We start from the raw sequence: 24936 nt of genomic DNA, 5'->3' as shown, positions 1-24936 counted from the left end.
CCCGCTGGATGGCAACTCCAATTCTTTTGCCAAGGAATGAGCCAGCCCTAGGATCCCTGGTGGTGTCAAGGAGCATCTTCTTCAAATCTTTATATAAACTGAGCGCATCCTGACACCAAGGTCCCAAAGTCTCAACCGCAAATGCCGAAAACAAGTGATTTGCCGAAAGTCCAGCATATTTGCGACGTTTCAGAGCCTCAGCTGCTGCCGCCGCTCCGCCAGGCCTTAACGAAGTAGCGGCTAAATGGGACGGCTCCAGAGTATCCGCGCAAGTTGCATCCCAGATAAGCGGCCGTCCCATCCGCCAGGGGATAAGGGTCATTCCGTCGGGCCTCTTTCCGTCGTCGCGCACAAGACCGGGAGGCTCCAACACGGATGGCACGCCCACACTGACAAGAGCTCGGCGGATAACATCGTTAAGGCTGGCATGGCGGGAAAAGCGACCTGCGCTCTTCCGGCAGGAAAGGCCGTGGTAACCGCGACTATCAACCTCCGCTCCGCAAGGACAGCGATGGGGGACAACTAAATCAGCCCCTATACGGAGACCGACCGCCAATCGTAGGGAGTTATTGTCCAACAGGGTAGCGCAGTTACTGGAGGGATACGCATGAAGCCAATAACCCGACTCCGTTTTGGAAGAGGCCAGGAGACGGGCTTTCTCCTCGCTTGAAGCAGCAGAATCAAGGAGTGAAGCCTGAACCTGGCGACAGAGAGGTTCATCCCACGAGCTCTGAATGTGTCCTTTGGAAGGCAGGTCCACGGTCGGGCACGCCAAACGCCAAGCATTCACTGCATCCGACAGGTAAGCCACCTCGAAGTCAGGTATTGACGGAGTGAGTATCTTTCCTACGCGGGATAGCGTACCATGAACGGATGACAGAAACGCAGGCAAAGCAACACTAGAAATGCGTCTTATACCCAGACCGCCGAAGCGGATTGGTAAAGTTGCTTGTAGAAACTGCCTATCATCGATCCTAATATTAAATATTTTTTGTATTTCGACATGTATAGTACTGTCGATCACTTGACACAACTGAGAATGCCTAAAGAATGGACTGCGCCTCATCGCATAAGTAAGTTTCGGGACAAAAAGGCAAAACCGGATAATAAAAAAGGCCATGTGGGCATTAATTTTCAGTAGGCGGTCAGAATGCTCAGAGAAACGATGTAGTTGACTATAAATGAAATCCGGGATCGCCTCGCCGAAAACTGGGGCTCCAAGAAGATGAAGGGAGCTCTTGGACACCGACTTTATTCCTGGACATTCAACCTCAAACTCCCCCAAGATCTGAGATCTGTTCGGATTGTCGGGGCTTACCTGATAATTTCACGGAAATACCCTCAATTAAGGTAATTTTGTAACCCATAAATAAACGTCTAATAAAACTGGCACGGTTGATTTATGTCATTGGAAGAGATAATGAGTATTAATTTTTAATAATTTTACTGAAGAATACACAGAGTTGAAAAGTAAGCAGAGTTTAGGGGGATACGACAAATATATTATAATTTTTAACGTTACGCGCATACAAATGTACTAAGAGCTTAGTCTAGATATTATATTCCCTCGATGTTGTTTTGTCCTAAACGTTTTCTGTCTATTTGTATTATATATCTATGGTGTATTTTATACTCCAGCACTTAAATCGGCAAATCCGCTCTTTATTCTTAGAACTTTCAATATTCATCAACTTTTTTAGAAACGTGAATCAACGTCTGTATTTTGCCGCCATTTTTTTCACCAAAGCCGCAAAATTGCATTTTACTCCACTACACATCTCCGGAATATTCTCTGTGAAGCACATTCGTTGGCGGGCGTAGTAGATTGGATGATCTACTTTCGAAATAGGTTTATAGATAGGATTCCCAGAAAAACGTAAAATCGGGCTTGAAAATGAGTTCAGAACGGAAATAAATTAACTAATAAGTCATTAGCTATTGTCATCGTCGAGACTGAACATGGATATGTACCTATGTACTTGTTTATACTCATAGGTTCAATTCAATTATATAATTTAACCAACAATAGGATAGGATTAGGCTTACAATAGGATAAGGTATATATATACCCATCCTATTGTAAGCACAAAGTATCAGCGCAATCTACCTAGTCGTTTTAAAATTAAAGCATATTAACTACGTTTGTACGGAGAACCGAGATCGCTGAAGGTTTTTTGTATTAAAACATCAAAGTTCAATAAAGTTTCTTTATTGTAACATAAAACATAACGTCTCACTCATTAGGTACCTAGACCTACCTTACTTTAACGACAAAAGCAAATAGAAACCCGTATTCAATTTACATAGAATGTGAAAATCAGCAGAATTGGTGAGAAGATTGATACAAACATTTATTTCTTCCTTAGTATAAGTAATTTATGTATGTACAATTTTATCTTGAGATTCAATATTTGTATATATTAAATTTCCACAACTACGAAATAAGAAAAATACATTTTTTAATGTAATGTACTTCAGAGCCCTTCAACGTGCACACTAGCGCCACTGCTAAATAATCGTGATTATTTAAATTTCACGAAAGATATTTAAAAAAGGAGGCCGCTACGGACTGTATTGTGTATTTAAGTGCCTTTTGAATACATCAAACTAGTTTTTATGTTGCTGGATTCGTCGATCTAGGAACTCAAAACAAAAACGGCCGTTTTTACTTTGGACGCATAGATTGACAAATCCAGCAACATAAAAACTAGTTTGATGTATTCAAAAGGTACTTAAATACACAATACAGTCCGTAGCGGCCTCCTTTTTTAAATATCTTTCGTGAAATATAAATAATCACGATAATTTAGTAGTGGCGCTAGTGTGCACATTGAAGGACTCTTCATTCATAAAGCTCTACTGTCAAGAGCAATGAAAAAGTTTTTTTATAAGTACAAAAATTATAGATACCCTTTATAGTAATATTATAAAGGATATCTATAGCTTATAAAATAAACGCTACCTACCAGTATAACATTATGTTTGGCCCACGGACCAATTCGAACAATATAAAATGTCATACCGTTACGATACTGATATGACACAAACGTGTTCACAAAATGTCACTTTTGACACTATTTTCATTTTATTCAATCTACCATTTTCTTAAAAAAATCTTACACTATGATAAAGTTTTAAAACTTATGCCGGCGCGGCGGCGGCGGCGCCTGTTCGCGGGCCACGGCGCGCGCACGCAGCGCGGCGCCAACGCTCCCACCGCTCGGGCCCGAACTGCTCTTAATCGTATCATACTGGAGTCAGATGATGTAGATATATTTGCTGATAGTGCTGGTGTATTTTACAGGAATCTGATAAGGTGCATAGAAAATAATATAATGTAAAAATGCATCCCGGATCTCATTGTTATAAGTTTATTTGTTGTTGTATAAATTTTTTTAGAATTTTAATATTATAATGTAATATACCACATAAGTGCTTTGGTGTCATACTGTTAATTTATGTGTAAAGTTTAATAAATAAAAAAGTAAAAAAATAAAATTTAAGGTTTCTTTCTCTTCGGTGAATTTAATTTTCATAAAAACAAAGCTTATAAGTCTTCACAGCAAAACTAGGGCAAACTGGTTCCCATAGAGCGTAACTAAGTTCTAATAGATCTTCCTGGTAAGAATCTTTATACAGGGTGTGTCTGACCATGGGGCTTTAAATCCAGGGCTCGATTCTACTCGCTAAACTGAGCTACTTTTATTATGGCACCAACCCCGAAATCCCGAATTTTTTTTTTACCTTTTCATACGTTTTGGCAGATCAGATGTTGACGTTTTCTAAGGGAAAGCCAAAAAAAATCCCCGATTTTAGGGTTGGTCCCATAGTAAAAGTAGCTCAGTTTAGCGAGTAAAATCAAGCCCTGGATTTAAAGCCCCAAGGTCAGACACACCATGTATATCCAATACACCACTGAAAGTAACTATACTCCGTAAATGATAGACTATGAATAAAATTTATTGATATAATTTGACAAACATACCTTTGGTACCATTCAACCTGAAACGATATAGACATTTTAGGTGAAAAATAACCATTAACTTTAAATTTAAAGAGAGAAATAAAAACTGTTTAGATGACATTTTATATTCAAACAAACGTTTGACTTACAGTCTCAAATTAAAGGACTTAAATATTAGAGACTTAAAACAGCAGATTCTGAAAGGTCGTCTACAAGATAAAAAAATTCTACCCATTAATATGCCTGTGGGAAACGAATCCAGGTAACATTGATTTCATTCATCAAGTTTATGGTCTATTCGTAGCTCAATAATTCGGAGTGTTACGCCTAAATCACGTTTGTTAATATAAGTCCGGAGATAATTTATCACGTGCCGGATTGCGTCGGGGCGATGAGCAGGCCCAGGGCTAGTGTTAACAGGATTACGCTCGGTGATGACACGTCGCTTGAGCTCTTCACTGAAACAATACAGCTGTGTAAATATTACAATATTTTTTCACTACTCATCATGCTTGTAAAGTAGGTGTTTCAGTCGATTGGAAGCGGCGAAAAGGTGCTATTTATGCTCTAGTGCATAAAGTAAAATCATCTATGGCGACCGTCATTGACTTGGCAATAAAGTCCACAACCCGCCATACAAACTGCCTCTGCTGGATCTGGTGGCCGGCGCGCCTACGCGGCCGTACACGGCCCCGAGTACTCATTTCTTGAATAAATACGCTAAAATAACTTAAATATTTTCCTCGCAATTGAAGTGAAAAGCAGATTAAGGTACGTTTAGTACTGGTGCTCGGTGCTGGTGGTGGTGGTGCAGTCCCAGTACATGTCATCTTGAAACTTACTACATATGTCATTGTCAATAGAGGTGACAGCAAGGGCTCTATTGGGCATTATTAGCATGTCGAGCACTAGTACGTTTACCTTATACAAATCGGCCATAAATTCCATTAAAATTGGCTTCAAGTGGCAGGCAACAAAAAGCTGTGATACTTATATCTACTTTAAGAGTATTATTTTTATGCAGTGGCTTAAGAACAACAGGCAGTAATCGCGTCGATACAAAGGGCCTACCGCAAACCACATTTAATGTATCCTCTTTGTCGCACTTGTAAATTCGTACGCAAGTGTGACAGGGAGGCAACACGTCGAACGTGGTACGCGGTAGGCCCTCAGTTTTTCGAAGTTGTCGCATCTGGGCTCCATTTCCGTCAACCCGCGTTAGTCGTCCGGAGCTAAATTACTTTCACGCAAAGTGCCGAACAAGGCGCTTAAGGACTTTAACGTAATCTATGTCGAATCTTAGGTACTTAGGTTTAATTTATAGTTAAATTATCGAAGACTTTTGAACGCTCGAAATTTCTTCCAAGGCATGGATTAAATCATGTTGAAAACAGCTGATACCGTGAAAGTCAAATACCTAATCTGGCAAAGAAAAAGTTTTGAAGAGTTTTATCGCTTTCGCTACTTTCAAATTTAATTAGCATATTCGAGTCGTACCAAGCTAACTCCGCGTGACATTTTCAATGAGAAAGTGTAACAATGTCATCATGAATGTCTTTCTATGAAAGAATGACGGTTATAATGAACCTCACTTAGAACCCCAACCCCAAGGTTGTCTGGAAGAGATCGCTTAAAGCGATAAGACCGCCTGTTGCTACCTTTATTTACACTGTAAATCTGTTATTTTATTTTTCTTAGTGGTGCAATAAAGTGTATTTACTTACTTAGTTCTACGTCAGTGCAAAGTTAGCTTAGACGCACTCTAGATCCGTGTACGGCCTCAGGCTCAAGGGGTATTGACCTAATATAACTGTTATGGACAATTTAAAATTCTCACCAAGCAACATAGCCTCCTTGCTATCCGCCAGCTGGTTCCCAACAACAGCCTCGCTGCCCTCTCTCCAGGCGGGCGCGACCCGCGCCGTGCACCGCACCTGCATGGTCCTCCCCACCGGCACCCGCAGGCCTAGTGCTGACGACAGCAGCCCGTGCGCGTGCAGCGTCGGGGGGTACTCCACTAGGAGCTCCGGGTTTGTTACCTTGACAAGAAAGTTGAGTAACTATTTGTACACCGAAACAAATTTTAAAAAGCCAGATCTGGCTTAAAGATCCAAAATTCACATCAAACCTCTCCAATTTCAGTGAAAAATGAACGTGAATGTGCTTTAGTGGTATCTTAAATGCTTATTCCTTATTCTAGCTGACGACTTTAAAACAGCTCTTTGTTTGGGAGATTCATTTTGGCTGGATAAAGGCATCAACGAATAATGTTTCGGTCTTTCGATCCGGATGGATACTAAACTTGGTCTTTAACTTCAGGGATAGTAAATATCAAAACAGTTGATTATGTACTTTCTTTAGAAGTTACGTTGGTTATTGTCACACATAATATTTTTACAGATAACATATGTAGACAGTGACGTAAAAAATGTGTTACCGGTACAGTCAACGGTAAAAATATGGGCGTACAAATCATTTCAAAAATAATTATGTCCCATAACTCTTATGTCAGTGAATTAAGAACTATGAGACATATTTTTGAGTAAGTTGTCTACACCCATATTTTCACCGTTGACTGTACAAAAATATGATTAGGTTTACCTTTTCCCCGTCAATGTCCCAACTGAGCACGGCTGCAGGGTATGACCTCCCCGACGTGCAATTTAGGAATAATGAATCCCCTTTTCTGTTCTCCTGTTCATTTCCAGTTATCCTGGGACCCTCCCTTGGTAAATCTACAAGGTAAACATCTTGATTAAATAAAAAACAGGTAGGTACAACAGTTTCTTAGGCGTAGGTAAGATACCTACGTCTAAATTCAAATTCAAATTCAATTTCTTTAATGTCAAAATAACACATGTCAAACAAAATCACAATAGAACTACAAAATATACAACTAACACTAAACACTCAACTATTACAAAACACTAACACTAAATTAAACACACATAACCAGATCAAGGAAAGAAGAAGAAATCATTAAAACTTATACATTACAAATGTCATTATTTACGAAATTATTTAATGTTAAATTTACTGTAGAATTCCTTAACCGTAAAAACTAACAAAAGGCCCATCGTTTTTTTCCTTAAGTTTAATATGAACTTGCAGTTTTGTTTATGGTACCAGCGAACATCGGCACAAAATTTTAAATAAACGTATTTATACTTACACTTAAAAGCACTTAAAAAAAGGCACTTAAAAGGTACCTTATCAGAAAACTTACAAATAACTTCTAGTTTTCCTTCTCCAGCGGCTGAGGAGAAGCTCGGCGCTTCTGCAGACACCTCGCACCGGTACAGCCCCGACGTCTTCAGCATCACTTGGTGCAGGACCACTTTGCGGTCATCTGACTTAGCTACCTACGGAAACAAGAATAATGAACCGTGATAGCACAAGGTACATTCATGTACAGCGAACTGCAAAATTTCATCACAGAACGCATTGACTTGTGAACCTCCTCCGTTATTTCGTCGGTTAAAATGTGGCTATGTCCTTTCTGATTATGCCGAGAGGGTGTAGCCAAGGGACCCAATTTATAGAAAACGCCAATGAAAACATAAGCATTGTAGGAAATTATGACGTTTCGTAGCATCTTTTATTTCATTGGGAAATACACACAGAGTTGAGCTGACTTAGCGGCAGACTCAAGAGATAGTGGCGCATCCGAATAGTTGGCAATTTCACAATCCCAGAAATTATGATGATTATATATTACACATTAATTAATATATATGATACATTAATTAGTGATGATTCTTTGTAGTTAGGAATATGTACCGTTAATATTATAAGAAATAAATTGCTGTCGCTAAAAAGGTAAACATTCAATCATACTTGTAATTATGACTTATTTTATGCCTTAAGTTAATGATTCTATTGTCAATATTATTGTATATTCTTACAGGATACCGTGTTTTTATTTATAAACAGAAAGATAATGTTTAACAAAATACATCCCACGACTTTTAATTTCAAACATAAATAAAAATAGTCCATATCGAAATAAATACCCAATAAGAACCTATTTGTCAGTAAGCTAATAATAAAACAACGAGATAGCCCCTCTAGGAATTCTGTATAGAAATCCTTTTAGAAAAATAATCTTATTCAGAATAATTCAGCAGTGACGAGAATGACAGTGCTTGAATAGTCGGTCCCGATCTATTGTCTGGGATTCCGCTTATTTTTCTTTTGAACAATATTTTTGAAGCGGTGCTCACAGGGATAATACCCATTAGGGAATTATGTTTTATCTGTAACCTTTTGAAATAACTCTTGATAGTCTTGATATTGATAAGGCTTTTCAGATACGCCTAATTAGGTTAAGAATGAGTTTCATAGTGGAGTAATTGGATGATGTGCTGTGTAGTTCTTTATCAATTCAATATTTACCTCTGAATGACTGAAAGTATCACAAATTCACATGTCGCGCAAGTGACTACAAACAAGTGAGTCTAAATCGTAAAATTATTTTATGTCAGGTATATATATTGTCTCACGACAGTTAAAATTCGAGTTCCGCATATCTCTGCACTTGGTCTTCGAGCAACACGGAAGGGAGGCGGCATTCGCACTATTTCCCCTCTGCCGAGGTACAAGATTAGCGCGTCAATCTAATCTAGCGCGGGTAATAAAACTAGTTGCACTTGGATTTTTCACTAGACCGAGTCCAGACGCGCGCGTGAACACTGCTGCACAAAAATGCCTGTTTGCTCGGTTTTTTGCTATAAAAAGAGGTCGGGGACATCAAATTTACAAAAAGAAAGTGTTACATTTCACATGTAATATTTTTTTTACATATCATACGTTTAATTACATTTAAATACAATAATATATTTTAGTCTCAAGTAATTGTTGGATTTATCGATTTTGCTCGCTCAGTACAAATTGCGGATCGGTCGAGCGACAAATCCGACTTCTCATCTCTCAGAATACAATGACATACTTCAACGAAAATGTGTTAGTGTGCGTGTTGTGACACTAGTCACTCGTCCGTACACAAAAAGAGAACGAGGTTTGCAAGATTTGTCTTTGACGTGTGTCATTTTCTATGTATTTGTGTCGTCATTACAGAGGGCCCACCGCGAACCACGTTCGACGTGTTGCCTCCCTGCCACACTTACGTATGAATTTACAAGTGCCATAACCACTCACTTGCTTGATATTTTTCAGTGACCTCTATTATTATAATAAAATAAGGGTGACAGCTGGTAGCTACAGTTACCAAAAGCAAGTGAGTGGATAGAGAGGCAACACGTCGAACGTGGTTCGCGGTAGGCCCTCTGATTGGATTTTGTATGTAAGTGTGTGAGAAGTGCGACTGTGTGCACCTTCCCCCCGCGAAAAATGGCAGAAAGATTTGTACGGTGAGATATCGCTTGGGCCCCTCCCTTCCGACGTGTCGGAAGCCGGTGTTGCTCTAAGCACTTGGTACATAATTGTTATGGAACAATTACATTTTATTTTTCTGCTTTATTTTTTTGAATTTTCCGAGTTTGATTTTCGAATAAAAACTTTTAGACTAAACTATAACAGCATACTTTTCTTTACGGAGTTCACGATTATAAAGTTAATTTAATGTTCATTAATACTACTGTATACTACATATACAGTTTTGAACACTACAATGAATTTGACCAATCACCCGTCATATTGCCACGGCCACAAGACTGAACAAAAGATATCCAATAGAAACCTATATAGTTTTATTAATTATTGCTTAGAACACGCTTTACAGTCTAAACAAAGCAGCTCTTTATTATGTCACTATTATATAAATGCGTGTGTAATTTAAAATAATTACTCACATCTACTTTGATCCCCTCTATCTTATAGGCGTGCTTCGGCGGGTCGAACTTGGGCATGTAGCGGTAGAACTCCTCGTTGTCGCGGTACCACTTGACGGAGTAGAGCGCGTCGTCGCCCAGGTCGTACTCGCACTCCAGCTGCGCCGGCTGCCCGCGCACGCGGTACGCCGGCACCGACACGCGCACCATACGAAGCGGTAACGATTCTACAACAATTGTTTTTATGGGGACTTATACTTATGTAGACAAACTAATAAAATGAAGGGGCACAAACATAAACTCATTAACTGATTTTTACAAAGTAATAGGTAGCGTACAGAAGGTCATCATCTCAGCCATAAGACGTCCATCCACTGCTGAATAGGCCTCCCCCTTACAGAAGGACACTAGGAAGGACTGTACAGAAGGTATCCTTTTACTATTTATTAAGGCAACTCACTTACTATTTATTATTTTATTAAGGCAAAGGTCGTTTCTCAAAAAGTTGGCACCGCCACCTGTAAATAGGTTTATGTTAGAACTTTTTTTTCGTTATGTACTATTTTTATATATAAAAAATTAATACATATTTAGAGAGACTTTTTACACAGAGGCCTAATACTTTGAAAAAGATTTAATAAATATTGATTACAAAAAAAAATATTGTAACTACGTTTATCCGTTAACCTGCCGTGTCCCAACGCGAGGGACTGATGTTCCGAGCTATGAAAACCACACAAAATATTAACTTAATTTAACGGCATTACCGTATTTTATTAACATATATCCTTAACTTTTAAAGTATTACTATCGCATAACAATATTATACTTATATTTTAAGTTATTCGGCTTCAAAGTTTGTCCAAGGCAATTCTTAACAGTCACCTGGCGCGTCACGTTCACGACGATTGTATAACCCCCACCGCACCTTTCCCGTCTCACTCCGCACAAGCTGAAGCCGTCACTCATCAGCTATCACCTGGTAGGACGAAGACGTGGTTATTGTGCTTCGCAAATAAAACACAAACGACAAAGTATCGGAAATTGGAGTTTGTAATGGGTAAGTACTCTTTATCCTGGAGTCGATATCTTGCTAATTATGTAACCTATCGCATTACTATCAAGATATGTAACGTAAACAATAGTTTAGTTTTATATGCCTAAGTATGGAGTTCATCAAGCTAATACATTTTGTGTATTCGCGATATAACTGCCATTTTCCCCATCACCTGCATATCGTCCACCTGGCTAAAACTGCCAGGTGGATGAGATTTTGCGGCAGGTTAATGTCACTGATACCACAACTAATACTCGTAGCTATATAATTATATAGCGGTTATATCGCTTTTGTGTGTTAATTTAGGAATAAAAACTATCCTGTCTGTTAAAGCTGCATATTATTGAAATTTTTGTACTTTTGTCTTAAGTCTCGTTAACCTGTCCAAAAAAGTCAGGTGAATGATGCAATGGCAGGTGAACGAAGCGTCATTCACCTGCCATATGACAGGTGATCGATAATTATTTTAAATCCACGTTACATATACTCAAACTAGATTTGTGACGTCCAACGGGAAAAGGTACCTTATGAGGGTTTTTAGTTTTAGACATATATTAAAATGTTTTGTAAAAAGTATAAGTATATGCAGATTAGTCCCGTTCTTGTCAAAACCCAGTTCTGATGATGGGATCTATGAAGAATCGAGGGAACTCCTCAAATCTTACAGGCATACATATAGTGATTTTTTTGTTTTTATTTACAAATCAAGCATATACATTCACAAAAGTGACATTGGATGAAGTGGAACTGCTGATGAAGATCAGAACGTAACTCTTCAACGACGCATAGTTCACGTTTGGCGATTTGTCCTCTTCGTTATGTTTGTTAAGCAAGATAAGTTTATAAGCTGCATTTTCGTCAATCTCGAGTTCTGATGATGGGATCCATGAGGAATCGAGGGAACTCCTCAAATCTTAAAGGCATGCGTATAGTGACTTTTGGATTTTCATCAGAAAATCAAGCATTTTCATTAAAAACAGTCGCATTTGATGAAGTGGAACTGCTGATGATGATTAGAACAGAGCTCTTCAACGATGCATAGTACACGTTTGGCGATTTAGATTTTGACTTGGATTGGGACTGGGGCTGGGACCCGGACCCAGACTCGGGCCCGGACTCGGACCCGGACTGTGACTCGGACCCGGACCTAGACTCAAACCCGGAGTCGGACCTGGACCTGGATCCCGGCTCTTATCTGAACCTGAACCCGGACCTAACCTGACCTGACCTTGTACCAAACCTGAGTTCCACTAGGTACTGCGAGGGTTCAACATCAGCTCTATCTTCGGTACTGCGCTCCCAAGTGCTCATCAAGACGTGTCGAATGACCAAAACAGCATGTGTCTATGTTGCATCAAACCTGAGTTCCAGTAGGTACTGCGAGAGTTCAGCATCAGCTCTATCTTGGGTACTGCTTTCCCAAGTGCTCATCAAGACGTGTCGAATGACCAAAACAGCGTGTGTCTATATTGCACCAAACCTGAGTTCCACTAGGTACTGCGAGGGTTCAGCATCAGCTCTATCTTAGTAACCACTTTTCCAAGTGTTCATCAAGACGTGTTGGATGACCAAAACAGCGTGTGTCTATGTTGCACCAAACCTGAGTTCTACTAGGTACTGCGAGGGTTCATCATCAGCTCTATCTTGGGTACTGCTTTCCCAAGTGCTCATCAAGACGTGTCGAATGACCAAAACAGCATGTGTCTATGTTGCATCAAACCTGAGTTCCAGTAGGTACTGCGAGGGTTCATCATCAGCTCTATCTTGGGTACTGCTTTCCCAAGTCCTCATCAGGACGTGTCGAATGACCAAAACAGCGTGTGTCTATGTCGTAGTCAGATCGTATAATCCGCCGTATTACATTACGGCTAGCCGTTTTCAAAAACAGGGGCGTTTTGAAATGCGGCGGTTCGACGATTAGCCGGATTGTCACTGCGATACGTTCTTCAATAAGGCGGCCCACGTTTAGCCGCATCGTACATTGTAGAGTGACCAGTTCTTTCGGTCGCCTACGTAACCGGAGTTTGACAATGTTTGCAATTTAATTTATTTCTACCATGGTCCCACCGCACTACATGTGTTTCTTTTCCAAAACATTTCCTTCACAACTTAAATAGACGGAGCCCCGCAAGCGGGGCTCCTATTTCTGGGCGGTTTGCCCTTCGGGCATCTGAAGTTACCTAACGAACCTAACCTAATTACCTACCTACGCTTTTTTCCCCAAAGTGTAATGTTTTCACGGACGTCTCACTTAATCAATAGGTAGGTAGGTTAGGTTCGTTAGGTAGCTTCAGATGCCCGAAGGGCAAACCGCTCAGAAATAGGAGCCCCGCGAAGCGGGGCTCCGTCTAGTTAAGTTGCGAAGGAAATTTTTTTTTGAAAAGAAGCAGTCCGACAAACTCCAGATTTGATGGACACCCCAGCGTTTGTCAGGCAGCGCCACGAGTGTAAAAAATGGGAACTAAAAACTGTCAAAGCGGCGGCTAATGACTCGCTGTATTACATTACGGCTAGCCGTGTTGAAGAACGTATGGCGCCGAATACATTCCGGCGGATTCTTATTCAGCCGCATTCAATACGGCTAATCGTTAAACCGCCGCATTTCAAAACGCCCCTGTTTTTGAAAACGGCTAGCCGTAATGTAATACGGCGGATTATACGATCCGACTGCGACATCTATGTTGCACCAAACCTGAGTTCCACTAGGTACTGCGAGGGTTCAGCATCAGCTCTATCTTAGTAACCACTTTTCCAAGTGTTCATCAAGACGTGTTGGATGACCAAACCAGCGTGTGTCTATGTTGCACCAAACCTGAGTTCCACTAGGAGCTGCGAGGGTTCAGCATCAGCTCTATCTTGGGTACTGCTCTCCCAAGTCCTCATCAAGACGTGTCGAATGACCAAAACAGCGTGTGTCTATGTTGCACCAAACCTGAGTTCCACTAGGTACTGCGAGGGTTCAGCATCAGCTCTATCTTGGGTACTGCCCTCCCAAGTCCTCATCAAGACGTGTCGAATGACCAAAACAGCGTGTGTCTATGTTGCACCAAACCTGAGTTCCACTAGGTACTGCGAGGGTTCAGCATCAGCTCTATCTTGGGTACCACTTTTCCAAGTGCTCATCAAGACGTGTTGGATGACCAAAACAGCGTGTGTCTATGTTGCACCAAACCTGAGTTCCACTAGGTGCTGCGAGGGTTCAGCATCAGCTCTATCTTGGGTACTGCCCTCCCAAGTCCTCATCAAGACATGTCGATTGACCAAAACAGCGTGTGTCTATGTTGCATCAAACCTGAGTTCCACTAGGTACTGCCAGGGTGAATAGACAGCAAGATTGAATGTTTACTTATTCTCAAAAACTTGTTGTTAAATTGGGAATCGAATCGAAGGTGAGGTGGATCAGAATCCAAAATTTTAATCATCGTGGTGGACAATAAGGTCCCTTTTTATAGAAGATGACACATTTTTCGATTATTTTTAGAGTCATTGAAAATGATGTGGTGGACAGGTGGATGACACTCATTACAGGTGAATGATGACAAGAAACCAGGTTAACGGCAACGGACACAGGTTAATGACGCCTCTCGATAACCTGTCAATATTTTCATTGGAATTTGTACTTATTTCTCGATAACCTGCTTCTACTATCGATAACCTGGAGACAAAATATCTTTCACCTGCCCTTGATATCATTCACCTGAATTTCAAACGCGTATATCTTCTAAACTAATTGAAGGAATTGCTTCCCTTCCACATTTTCTAATAGTTTAAGTTGCCTTTTAACGATTCCAATAAAAAAAAATGCGAAAATGCAAAATTTTTGAAAAACATCAATTTTAACCTGGCGGTGCCAACTTTTTGAGAAACGACCCAAAATAGTCTCAAAACAGTAGATTTCTACTTCGAAAATGCTTTCAAAAACTAACAGTTTAATTATTTCAAGAATAAGCAAGGAGTCCAAAAATGCGTTTCGGATACATGATGCGTCGTGTGCCTTCTCGTTTCTTCACATAATGTTCTTCCTCAAAAATCTAGTCGTAAAATATTGAAAAAAATCTGTAAAAAAATATTCCTTTCACTAAATTTCTCCATGAAAGAACTAATAATATTAATTTCCAAACCCAACATCCGTAATTAAAAACAAATTCCTCTCCTTGCTCCGTCAGTGTGTGCAAATTTAATCTACTCTATCTACGTTTATTTCCCCGGAGTGACTACAAACTGGACTGTGCAACAATTATTTAAGACAAGTACCTTACAGGGGAAACCTTGTTAAACCTTAGCTAGCTTTAGCTTAATCTGTAAAGTTCCCCTAAAGTTGACGAGGAACAAGATTGTTTATAGCAGTTAGTTGTATTCCACTATCAGGCTACTCGCATAAGTAGAACTTATTCGTTAGTAATTGTGATAGGTTATGTTATCCTTTAGTACATATATAGCATGGGTTAGAAACGAAGAAGCAGATATATAAATAATATAATAATTCGCACTTAGTCTCTACATATATTTTACACAAAACGCGCAAATGGAATTTTCTCGAAAGCTTTTTGCAACGAGTTTCCAATTACTTTTAATACTCGTAAGTACTTAAGATATTTTGTTCAAGAAACATTTCTACGTCAACCTTTTAATAAATAATTTTATAAATTTATGTTATACCTACATAAAATACTTCATCTAAAATTACCTGCACAAAGAGCTTTTATTTAAATTTGGCGCCCAACGTGGGACTAACTAGGTACTAGTTTATTTATAATGATGGTCCCTATGACAGTTATTTTTTTATGTTTGTAAATGTTTCTGGAAGTTAAGCACATTTATTTATTTAGAATGTAATACATTTAAGTATTAAAAATTAGCTTGAACATAATATATTCCTATATCTAACTCTTTTTTAAATTAAGCCCAAGAAAAATCAATTTAAAAGAACTTTACTGTATGGTACAATCAATAATTTTAATATTTTTTTTATATTCTTTAATAGCCTTAAATAAATGAATAAGTATAAGTACCTATAACATAAATACACTCGTTATGATAATATAAAGTTTCATTCTATGGAATTTGCTAACTATGTAAATAAAGTTACAAGTAAATTCATAAGTCAGAGAAAATTTCAATATGGCGGTTTGATTACATAGTTAGCAAGTTCCATAGAATGACACTTTACTATCTCTTATTTGAAATTGTCAAAGTTTATACACTACATAGTACATATGCAGCACCAGAAATTGCACATGAGTTTTCTACCGAAACCCGGTGCTTTTCACGTTCCGCGGTTACAAGTTATAAAATATCGCTCGCTCTACAACCGCGGTCCCTAGACATCTAGCGCAGATTTCCTATTTTCATTCTACGACAACAGCTGGATTAAAATATTGGAGTGGGAATTCCACTGGACGGCTTCCGGTGTAGGTTTATTTCATATTTCATTACTGTTCAAGTCTGGATTTTCAGAGGAAACTGCTTGGAAACTATTGCAGATTTTAAAGGGCTTTGAAACTCTCCAAAGATATACTTAACCCCTCTGGTGTTTCAGGTATCCATGGGCGACGGTAATTGTTTACCACTAGGCGATATGTCTACTCGTTTGCCTCATATATTTTAATAAATAATGATAATAATGATCACACTTTGCTATCTGAATAGGACCATTATGTTAGGGCCGGTACAGACGAACTGCAACCCGACTGCAACTTGTATGGGAACTGCCCGCCGATGTTGCAGTTGGCGTGCAGTGCCCTTATTACTGCTGTAATGCCAGAATGCACATTTGAAAATACCGTATAACTACTTACTTACTTTCTTAACTATAGTCAAGAAACAAGTTTTGTCAGTAACAGTAGAATAAAAAAACTATACCCATAATTATATTAAATTGTAAACAATACACACTGGAAGCCAATTCCGATTTAACAATTTATGAACGTTGCGGCCTAGTTTTGATGCGATATTGAGTCTCATGCATTAAGACACCTCACGTGCATCAATAAATGTGAATGTAATGTCTAAATACACGACTTTGATTGCATTTTGCACACTACGCATACATCATTCACTGAGCGATCGGCAAGGTCGTATCAAAAGAAAATCAAAACATTGACAATTCGTAAAATTAAAATCGGCCTCCTGGATATATAAACAAGCCAAGTCTTGCGTAATGAAAGCGCTGAATATTTCACTTAACATTGACGTTAAAACAACAAACCTTGATTGCCAGTTTAATATTCACCAACGCGCTTTCTAGTTCGTGACCTATCTGAATAAAGGCTTATTTACGCGTTGATTTGAGACTCAAATTTAACATTTTCATGATATAAATATTCAGAACATCATCCTAGTTCGTGGTTCTGGCTTTTACTAGTGAAAATCTTAAATAATTTTATTAAGTGAGGTCATTAATAAATAACGTAATAAGACAATATTTTTGTCCATTTTAACTATGTACTTACTTGATACAAGGAGGCCCATAAAATATGGTCATACATTATATTATTTAATGTTGAATCTTTTTATTGACATATCAGAATTGCATTTGTCTTGGCAATATTTGATATGTGGGTAACTAGGCGTTGAACTGGAATAAATACCTTATTTAATTTTAAATAACATCTTGTCCATTTTACAAGCGTAAGCTCCCTTGTTCAAAACTTACAAAAGTGTTTATTAGGCTCGGAAATTAGCGCAACGTGCAGACTGGCGCAGATTCACTTGGGACGCCTTTGCAGAGACCCATTAACTTCGTTATTGCCGATAAAGCCACCGGAAGCATCTACAGCGAATAAACACCTCTTTACTTAACATTAATGGACCTTATGTCTTTGCAATAAGGTAAATATGTTGTCAGTTAACGGTGTAAACGATATTACGAAACGGAAACAAAATCGTTAACAAGTTGTAACCGTTAATTTTATTATTATTAGAAGGTTTTGTTTTTATGTATTTTTGTACAATAAAGTGTTTTACTACTACTACTACAGATATATTGCGATCACGATAAGTTAGCACCGACTTGCCAGCGATGATTTATGATCTCGCCCTACTTCACGTAAAATTATCTTTACAAAAAAGTATTGCTTTCAGTTAACTTTGGCGCCCAACGTGGGACTAGTTTCTAGTTAATACAGTCTCGTCTAAAAATATGGATACGAACAAAGTGCCAATAATATGTATACACTACCTTAGTATTATGTAGGCAACAAAGTCATGGGTACATATTTTTGGCACTTTGTCCATATCAGTATTTTTAGACGTAACTGTAGGTGGTACCTCTCGCGTCGAATAATGATCCCTATAACAGTTCATTTTTACAGGGGTAGATGACAGGACTGGATTTTTAGGAAGTTTAGTTCAATAATTTATTTAGAAAAGTAGTATTTAAGTAATAAAAATATGGTAAGAATATAATTCTCCTATTATTTCATCAATTAAACCCATGGCATGGCAAATAAAGATGAAGTAACCAAAGCAAAAGAGAGTTGAAGGAACTGTCATTTTAAGGACCACCAATTTTAAATCACAAGATTTATATTTCAAAATCTTACTTTAAAGCTCCAAGCAACTGATTTAACAACATATTTATAAATTAACCAAAAATACATGTGTTTTCTTTAAAACGTGTATTACCTTGTACAAGTAAGCTGAAAACTGCTATGACGAACATCCTCACGAAGCCTTAGAAAACGTCTCATCACATCACACTTAAGTGATAACACTTTCACTGTCATCACAAGAACATTTGTCGATATTTTCGTCACGTAATTTTACAGAAAAATAGTCTGACAGACGTCCATTCGCAGTGGAGACTGGCTCGGTACTGAAGTGTTTGCTTTTCAGTTGGTGCCATCTTCGGCCCTCCGGTTAAGATTTCATGGCCCTGTCGATTTTAGTTATGTCTTGTTTATTTATAATATAGGTTAACGTCAAAGCGTGGTTTAGTGTAATTAATTGCGGAGGTGCGAAGGGAGTCAAGTAATGGCTAAAAAGCAGCGCTGAAATGTCAACTATTTGGAACATTTTCAGCATTATGCTGACGCCAAAATCGTTTGCCACATTATTATAGGCTGGCAACGCACTTGCATCCCCTCTGGTGTTGCAGGTGTCCATGGGCGACGGTAATTGCTTACCGTCAGGCGATTCACCCGCTCGTTTGCCTCCTATGTCAAAACCAAAACTATAGAGTAAGTAGCAGCGTATTTACCTATGGCTATAGCTTGACCACAACCGCTGTGCCGCTCCTTAGGTATGCGCGGGGAGGCGGGGTGCGGGCAGGAAAGATCACGGACACACAAGAGTCTGTCGTCGTGTCGGATAGATCTGAAGATACCGAAGTACAATATTTTGGCTCTGTATAGGTACATACTTATTATATCCAATTTTTATTATGGTACAATACGATTTTTAGGTAAGCACAAATAAAAAAACCAATATAAGTCAAATTAATGTGTAATTATCGGAAAAATTAATAGTTTCGAGAGTTAAAACAGAATCAGTTCGAAAAACAAAAAAACATAAGCTTCTAGTTAATGAATACAGTGACTATTCTGACATAGATTCACTTTTATCTTCATCTTCCATTTCGCTACCGGAACTTGAATCATTGTCATCCTGCAAATTTATTATTATGGGGTCAATAATATTGTCGAAACGGTTGTCGCGATCCCAGTAATCGTTTTCATTTTTTTGGACATGGTCATCACACCTCTGCCATTTTTCTGCCGTGAACTCCGAAAATAATAAATTCAGTGCGTTTATCTTTTCATCTAGAGAAGAATGAATATGGTTTTGCGCTATATTGTTTATAACATCAGCCCATACCAATTCGATGGGGTTCAGATCTGGATGGTATGGAGGTAAACGCAGGACTGTGTGCCCATGAGCTTTTAAGAGGTCATCGATTCTGTAAACAGGCTCTTTTTGAGTGGCATTTATAAGAATTTGCAGTTGATCTTTTTTAATTTTTTCCGGAAATTCAACATTGTGACGCCGCAGCCAGTTCTGCATTTCACTTTTGAGGTTTGTCATGGTCGGTTTCTTATCAACTTGAACGCTGTGGTAAGACGCGTTGTCCATCACAATTACAGAATTCGGCAGCAGTTTATCTTTCAACTTTTCATCCACCCACTTATAAAAAGTAGGCCCGTTCATGTCTCCATGGTAGTCGCCAGTCTTAGCATCGGATTTAAATATAGTCAATGCACCTTCGACCAAGCCATTTCGACTTCCAGCGTGAACGATTACCAAGCGTCGTCCTTTCCCGATGTCAGTGTGAATTCCAAGTTCCGACGATGATTGCCAACATTTGCTAACATTGTGACTGGCGTTAATATATGTCTCATCTAGGAAATATATGTTGCGGTTTTCACTTCTATATTTTTTTATTTCTGTCAAATATTTCCTCCGCCACTCTGTAATATTAGGCTGCTCTATAAGAAGATGTCTTTTCGATCTACATTTTTTGAACCGGTAACCCATTGTGTGTAAAAGTTTTCTCAAATATTCTCGTCCACAATTCAAAACACCATCTTGTCTCAAACTTGACAGTAACTTACGAATACTTGGCACTGTTTTTTCGATCTCATAAAACTGATGAATCTTTCTCCTGATCACTCCCAAGTCAAAATCATCAATTACATATTTTTTTGAACCGGTAACCCATTGTTTCTTTATAACTTTCGGTTTTTTGGGCGAATTAAATTTCGGTTGGCCCTCATTTTCAATTGATGAATTTCCTACAGATATTACATTTCTTACGGTTCTTTGGCAGTACCCAGTAGCTTCGGCCACAAGTTTGGCGATATTTGCGTCACTTTCATGTTCGAAACTATCTTTGTCTGCTTTTCTTTTCCTAAAATATTCGGCCACTTTGAAAATGACAGCTTTAACATCTCGAGATAAAGCACGACCCATCTTTGGATATTCTATCTCATGTGCGTCTGACATAGACAGCCCGCAACAGATAACACTACACGCCGCCACGAGCGACGACGGCGGAATGACAGAGCGCAGTGGCTGCTCTGCCCCCCCGTCTCGCCGCTCGCATACCTAAGGAGCGGCACAGCGGTTGTGGTCAAGCTATAGTGTTTTAGAGTTCCGCAAACAAAGGCTAAAAACGGGACCCTATTACTAAGATTCCATTGTCCATATGTCCGTATGTCTGTCAACAGGCTGTATCTCATAAACCTAAAGCAGCAGCACCCCCTAAAGCCTAGATGTAGCAGTTTAGATTTTCACAGATGATGTATTTATCTTGCCGCTATAACAACAAATACTAAAAAGTACGGAACCCTCGGTGGGCGAGTCCGACTCGCACTTGTCCGGTTTTCAGAGTTCCGTACAAATCTTTGTTCACGGAACTCTTATGGGATCACTTCGGTCTTGCAAATCAGTTAAATGCGTTTTTCTCGGAGACCATTTGACGTAGATACCTGTTTATTATTATTGTTGCATCAGGTAGGACAGCATACAAAATCAATGGCACTAAACACTGAGTAAACAAGGAGCGCTGAAGTGATTAAATTGAATGTGACATTGACTGAGGAGTTCATTTTCTCGGTAACTGTGTGAAGTTTGCAACTTTGCCCAACTAACCTGAATGATTTAATTTAGAGTATCAGTATTCAGTAACGTGTGGAAGACTGGAAGTGTTAAGCGAAGTTTGAATATCTTTGCACCTTGTTATAATTTATGAGTTGCAATATAATTTCTTGGTATCAAAATGTGAAGTTTTAGCGTAGGTGTAATTGTAATTGGTTATTCACGGTTCACGGGTGTCTATTGTTGCGCCTGTGAACGGGTTCCAGCAGGCGTTCTACATGACATTAAAACTCTCCAAAGGGCCTCTACGTGTTGGATCTATATCCCCACGCAAGCCTATCAAAAGACCGGGATTTATAGGCCCGTGAAGTCCAAAAAGGAGAAATAATAAATAATAAAATTGTTTATTCACTTTAAGCATTCGTTTACATTGTACAAAGTTGGTACCTCTTTTTAAGTATCAAATACCTGTATCAAGAGGCACCGCTCTTCCTTAGTCATTAATTGAAGTGAACAACAATAATTTGTTACAATATTAAATAGAAAAAAAAAAAAAATAAAAAAAAAAAAAATTAACGTCTCAATGAAATAACAAAAATAGAACAGTTTTTTTAAAACTTAAAATAACAAGAGAATGAACTTAACAGTCCGTGTGTGTGTGTTTGTGTGTGTGTGTGTGTGTGTGTGTGTGTGTGTGTGTGTGTGTGTGTGTGTGTGTGTGTTTGTGTGTGTCTATGTGGGTATGTGTGTTTTTAGAGTTCAATGATATTATGAATTAAATTTTCAATGTCATGGTAACTTACATTTTAGCCAGTCCGTTATTATATTTTTACATTCATAGTATGATAACTTATATATATATTCAGATGCTTATTTATATGATTGTATATTTTAGCAGATTTACAAACAAATTGCCTACTTGCATATGTTGTATTTACTGAAACGGTTGGAATTATATTGCCTTTTCTCCGTCTATTTTGTGTGGTAGGTGTGAATGGTACAGTTTTGTGCAGTTTTATACTCGTAAATAATATGTATAGCTTCCTTACAGATAATACGTCAGAAAGCTTAGCTAGCTTATATAGGTCTGCGGTAGGAAAAAAAGAAAAATCTAAATCTAAATGGTAAGTGACTCGATAATTTCTGAGCCAATCGCTGTTTGGGAAAAATCTAAATCTAAATGGTAAGTGACTCGATAATTTCTGAGCCAATCGCTGTTTGGTGTTATGGTGTAAAATATACTTTGCACCTATGCGCAAAACATGCACGTTCGAGAGGTCACTACAAATTATAATTCGTCAACTTTAAGTCCAATGTTTTCGAGAATGCAAGTAAATTATTATTTTAATAACACAACACTCACGTCCCATATTTCATAAATGCATAAATCCAGGCCGCTCCCTTCACGCTATCATAGAATAAATAATAGTACTACCGTACAGAAAGGAAACTTCCTACAAAACCGAAGTTTGACAGCGGTTCAGGGTCGAATCATGCTATCCCTTTCTAACATATGGCATTATCCTCTTCGGCTATTTAGGGTGTCAAAATTCAAGTGATTATCTTATCGTGGTCGGCCACGCAAAAGGAAGTCAAGTGGTGCCAACCCTAAAAATTGCTCGGAGCATTGCAATGCTGAGCCGAGCGGAGCCGAGTTTGGCCGAAGTCAGGAGTTTCGCACCCCTGACGCTATTATGTCACCGAACCAATTTATGATCGCGTCTAATAAGAGATTCACGCGGGGAAAAGATATCGCAGAATAGAATAAATAGGTAGTATTGAGCGCAACTTTCGCAGATTTTCATGCGTTTATTGCCGATATCCGGGCATATTGCAGTTTGGCAGAATTCAAATGGAAATTGAACAAGGGGAGGATTACACACGGTATTAGGCATGGTATTCCGATGCCTATGGAGTAAAAAATATGTCTGAAACGATAAAAGTTTAGCATACAATATATTCCTTACTCACAAGGAAGCAAAACTGAAACATTGAATGACACCACGAAACTGTTTACCGGTCGAACGACCATCATACAACAAATAGATGATGCAAAGCAATTTTGACCCATATTGATCTGTAGACACAGTTCCGATACTGAGTCGCTACGGCCCAAATTAAGTTAGTTTCACGTGGCGCTCCAACGGCTTAAATATCTTTTTGGATGACTTGATCTGTGATGCCCCGTAAAGTTCACGCATATATCTGAATCGAGTATATCTGTAACAATAAAAACCGGGCAAGTGCGAGTCGGACTCGCGCACGAAGGGTTCCGTATCATAATGCAAAAAAAAAAAAACAAAAAAAAGCAAAAAGAAAACGGTCACCCATCCAAGTACTGACCACTCCCGACGTTGCTTAACTTTGGTCAAAAATCACGTTTGTTGTATGGGAGCCCCATTTAAATCTTTATTTTATTCTGTTTTTATAGCTTGACCACAACCGCTGTGCCGCTCCTTAGGTATGCGAGCGGCGAGACGGGGGGGCAGAGCAGCCACTGCGCTCTGTCATTCCGCCGTCGTCGCTCGTGGCGGCGTGTAGTGTTATCTGTTGCGGGCTGTCTATGTCAGACGCACATGAGATAGAATATCCAAAGATGGGTCGTGCTTTATCTCGAGATGTTAAAGCTGTCATTTTCAAAGTGGCCGAATATTTTAGGAAAAGAAAAGCAGACAAAGATAGTTTCGAACATGAAAGTGACGCAAATATCGCCAAACTTGTGGCCGAAGCTACTGGGTACTGCCAAAGAACCGTAAGAAATGTAATATCTGTAGGAAATTCATCAATTGAAAATGAGGGCCAACCGAAATTTAATTCGCCCAAAAAACCGAAAGTTATAAAGAAACAATGGGTTACCGGTTCAAAAAAATATGTAATTGATGATTTTGACTTGGGAGTGATCAGGAGAAAGATTCATCAGTTTTATGAGATCGAAAAAACAGTGCCAAGTATTCGTAAGTTACTGTCAAGTTTGAGACAAGATGGTGTTTTGAATTGTGGACGAGAATATTTGAGAAAACTTTTACACACAATGGGTTACCGGTTCAAAAAATGTAGATCGAAAAGACATCTTCTTATAGAGCAGCCTAATATTACAGAGTGGCGGAGGAAATATTTGACAGAAATAAAAAAATATAGAAGTGAAAACCGCAACATATATTTCCTAGATGAGACATATATTAACGCCAGTCACAATGTTAGCAAATGTTGGCAATCATCGTCGGAACTTGGAATTCACACTGACATCGGGAAAGGACGACGCTTGGTAATCGTTCACGCTGGAAGTCGAAATGGCTTGGTCGAAGGTGCATTGACTATATTTAAATCCGATGCTAAGACTGGCGACTACCATGGAGACATGAACGGGCCTACTTTTTATAAGTGGGTGGATGAAAAGTTGAAAGATAAACTGCTGCCGAATTCTGTAATTTGATATTTATTTATTTCATTATTCAATTTTATTCAATTTTACATATTATGTATGTATGTATAAAACTTAACAAACTAAAACCCGTTCTGAGCCATGCCGGGTCCAAAGGTCCCCATCACACTAGCAGCGTTACCCCGCTGAATGGCGATGGAGACCTGTT

The 24936-nt window shown here is 38.9% G+C and overlaps 1 protein-coding gene across 1 annotated transcript; it reads right to left on the bottom strand.

The window, feature by feature from the left end:
* Nucleotides 1-3397: 3397 nt before the first annotated feature.
* LOC134666097 (uncharacterized) lies at nucleotides 3398-18608 on the bottom strand. The gene is made up of 6 exons (XM_063523250.1): nucleotides 18437-18608; nucleotides 9775-9980; nucleotides 7191-7326; nucleotides 6566-6699; nucleotides 5802-6003; nucleotides 3398-4422 (listed from the first exon to the last, which is right to left on the bottom strand). Exons 1-6 carry the CDS (start codon nucleotides 18471-18473, stop codon nucleotides 4331-4333), a joined length of 807 nt encoding a protein of 268 aa, XP_063379320.1. The 5' UTR covers nucleotides 18474-18608; the 3' UTR covers nucleotides 3398-4330.
* Nucleotides 18609-24936: the final 6328 nt, after the last annotated feature.

Source organism: Cydia fagiglandana, chromosome 7 (genome assembly GCF_963556715.1).
Source record: "Cydia fagiglandana chromosome 7, ilCydFagi1.1, whole genome shotgun sequence".
Lineage (NCBI taxonomy): Eukaryota > Metazoa > Arthropoda > Insecta > Lepidoptera > Tortricidae > Cydia > Cydia fagiglandana.
The sequence above is the reverse complement of the archived record's forward strand: the minus strand, read 5'-3'. Positions and strand labels throughout refer to the sequence as shown.

What these genes read in the sequence shown, in the direction of transcription:
- LOC134666097 (XM_063523250.1), bottom strand. Translation starts at nt 18,473, where the DNA reads ATGTTCGTCATAGCAGTTTTCAGCTTACTTGTACAAG. An exon ending in TAGAGGGGATCAAAGTAGAT is followed by an intron (nt 7,327 to 9,774) that starts GTGAGTAATTAT and finishes TTGTTTCCGTAG; the next exon opens with GTAGCTAAGTCAGATGACCG. An exon ending in GGGACATTGACGGGGAAAAG is followed by an intron (nt 6,004 to 6,565) that starts GTAAACCTAATC and finishes TTTCTTGTCAAG; the next exon opens with GTAACAAACCCGGAGCTCCT.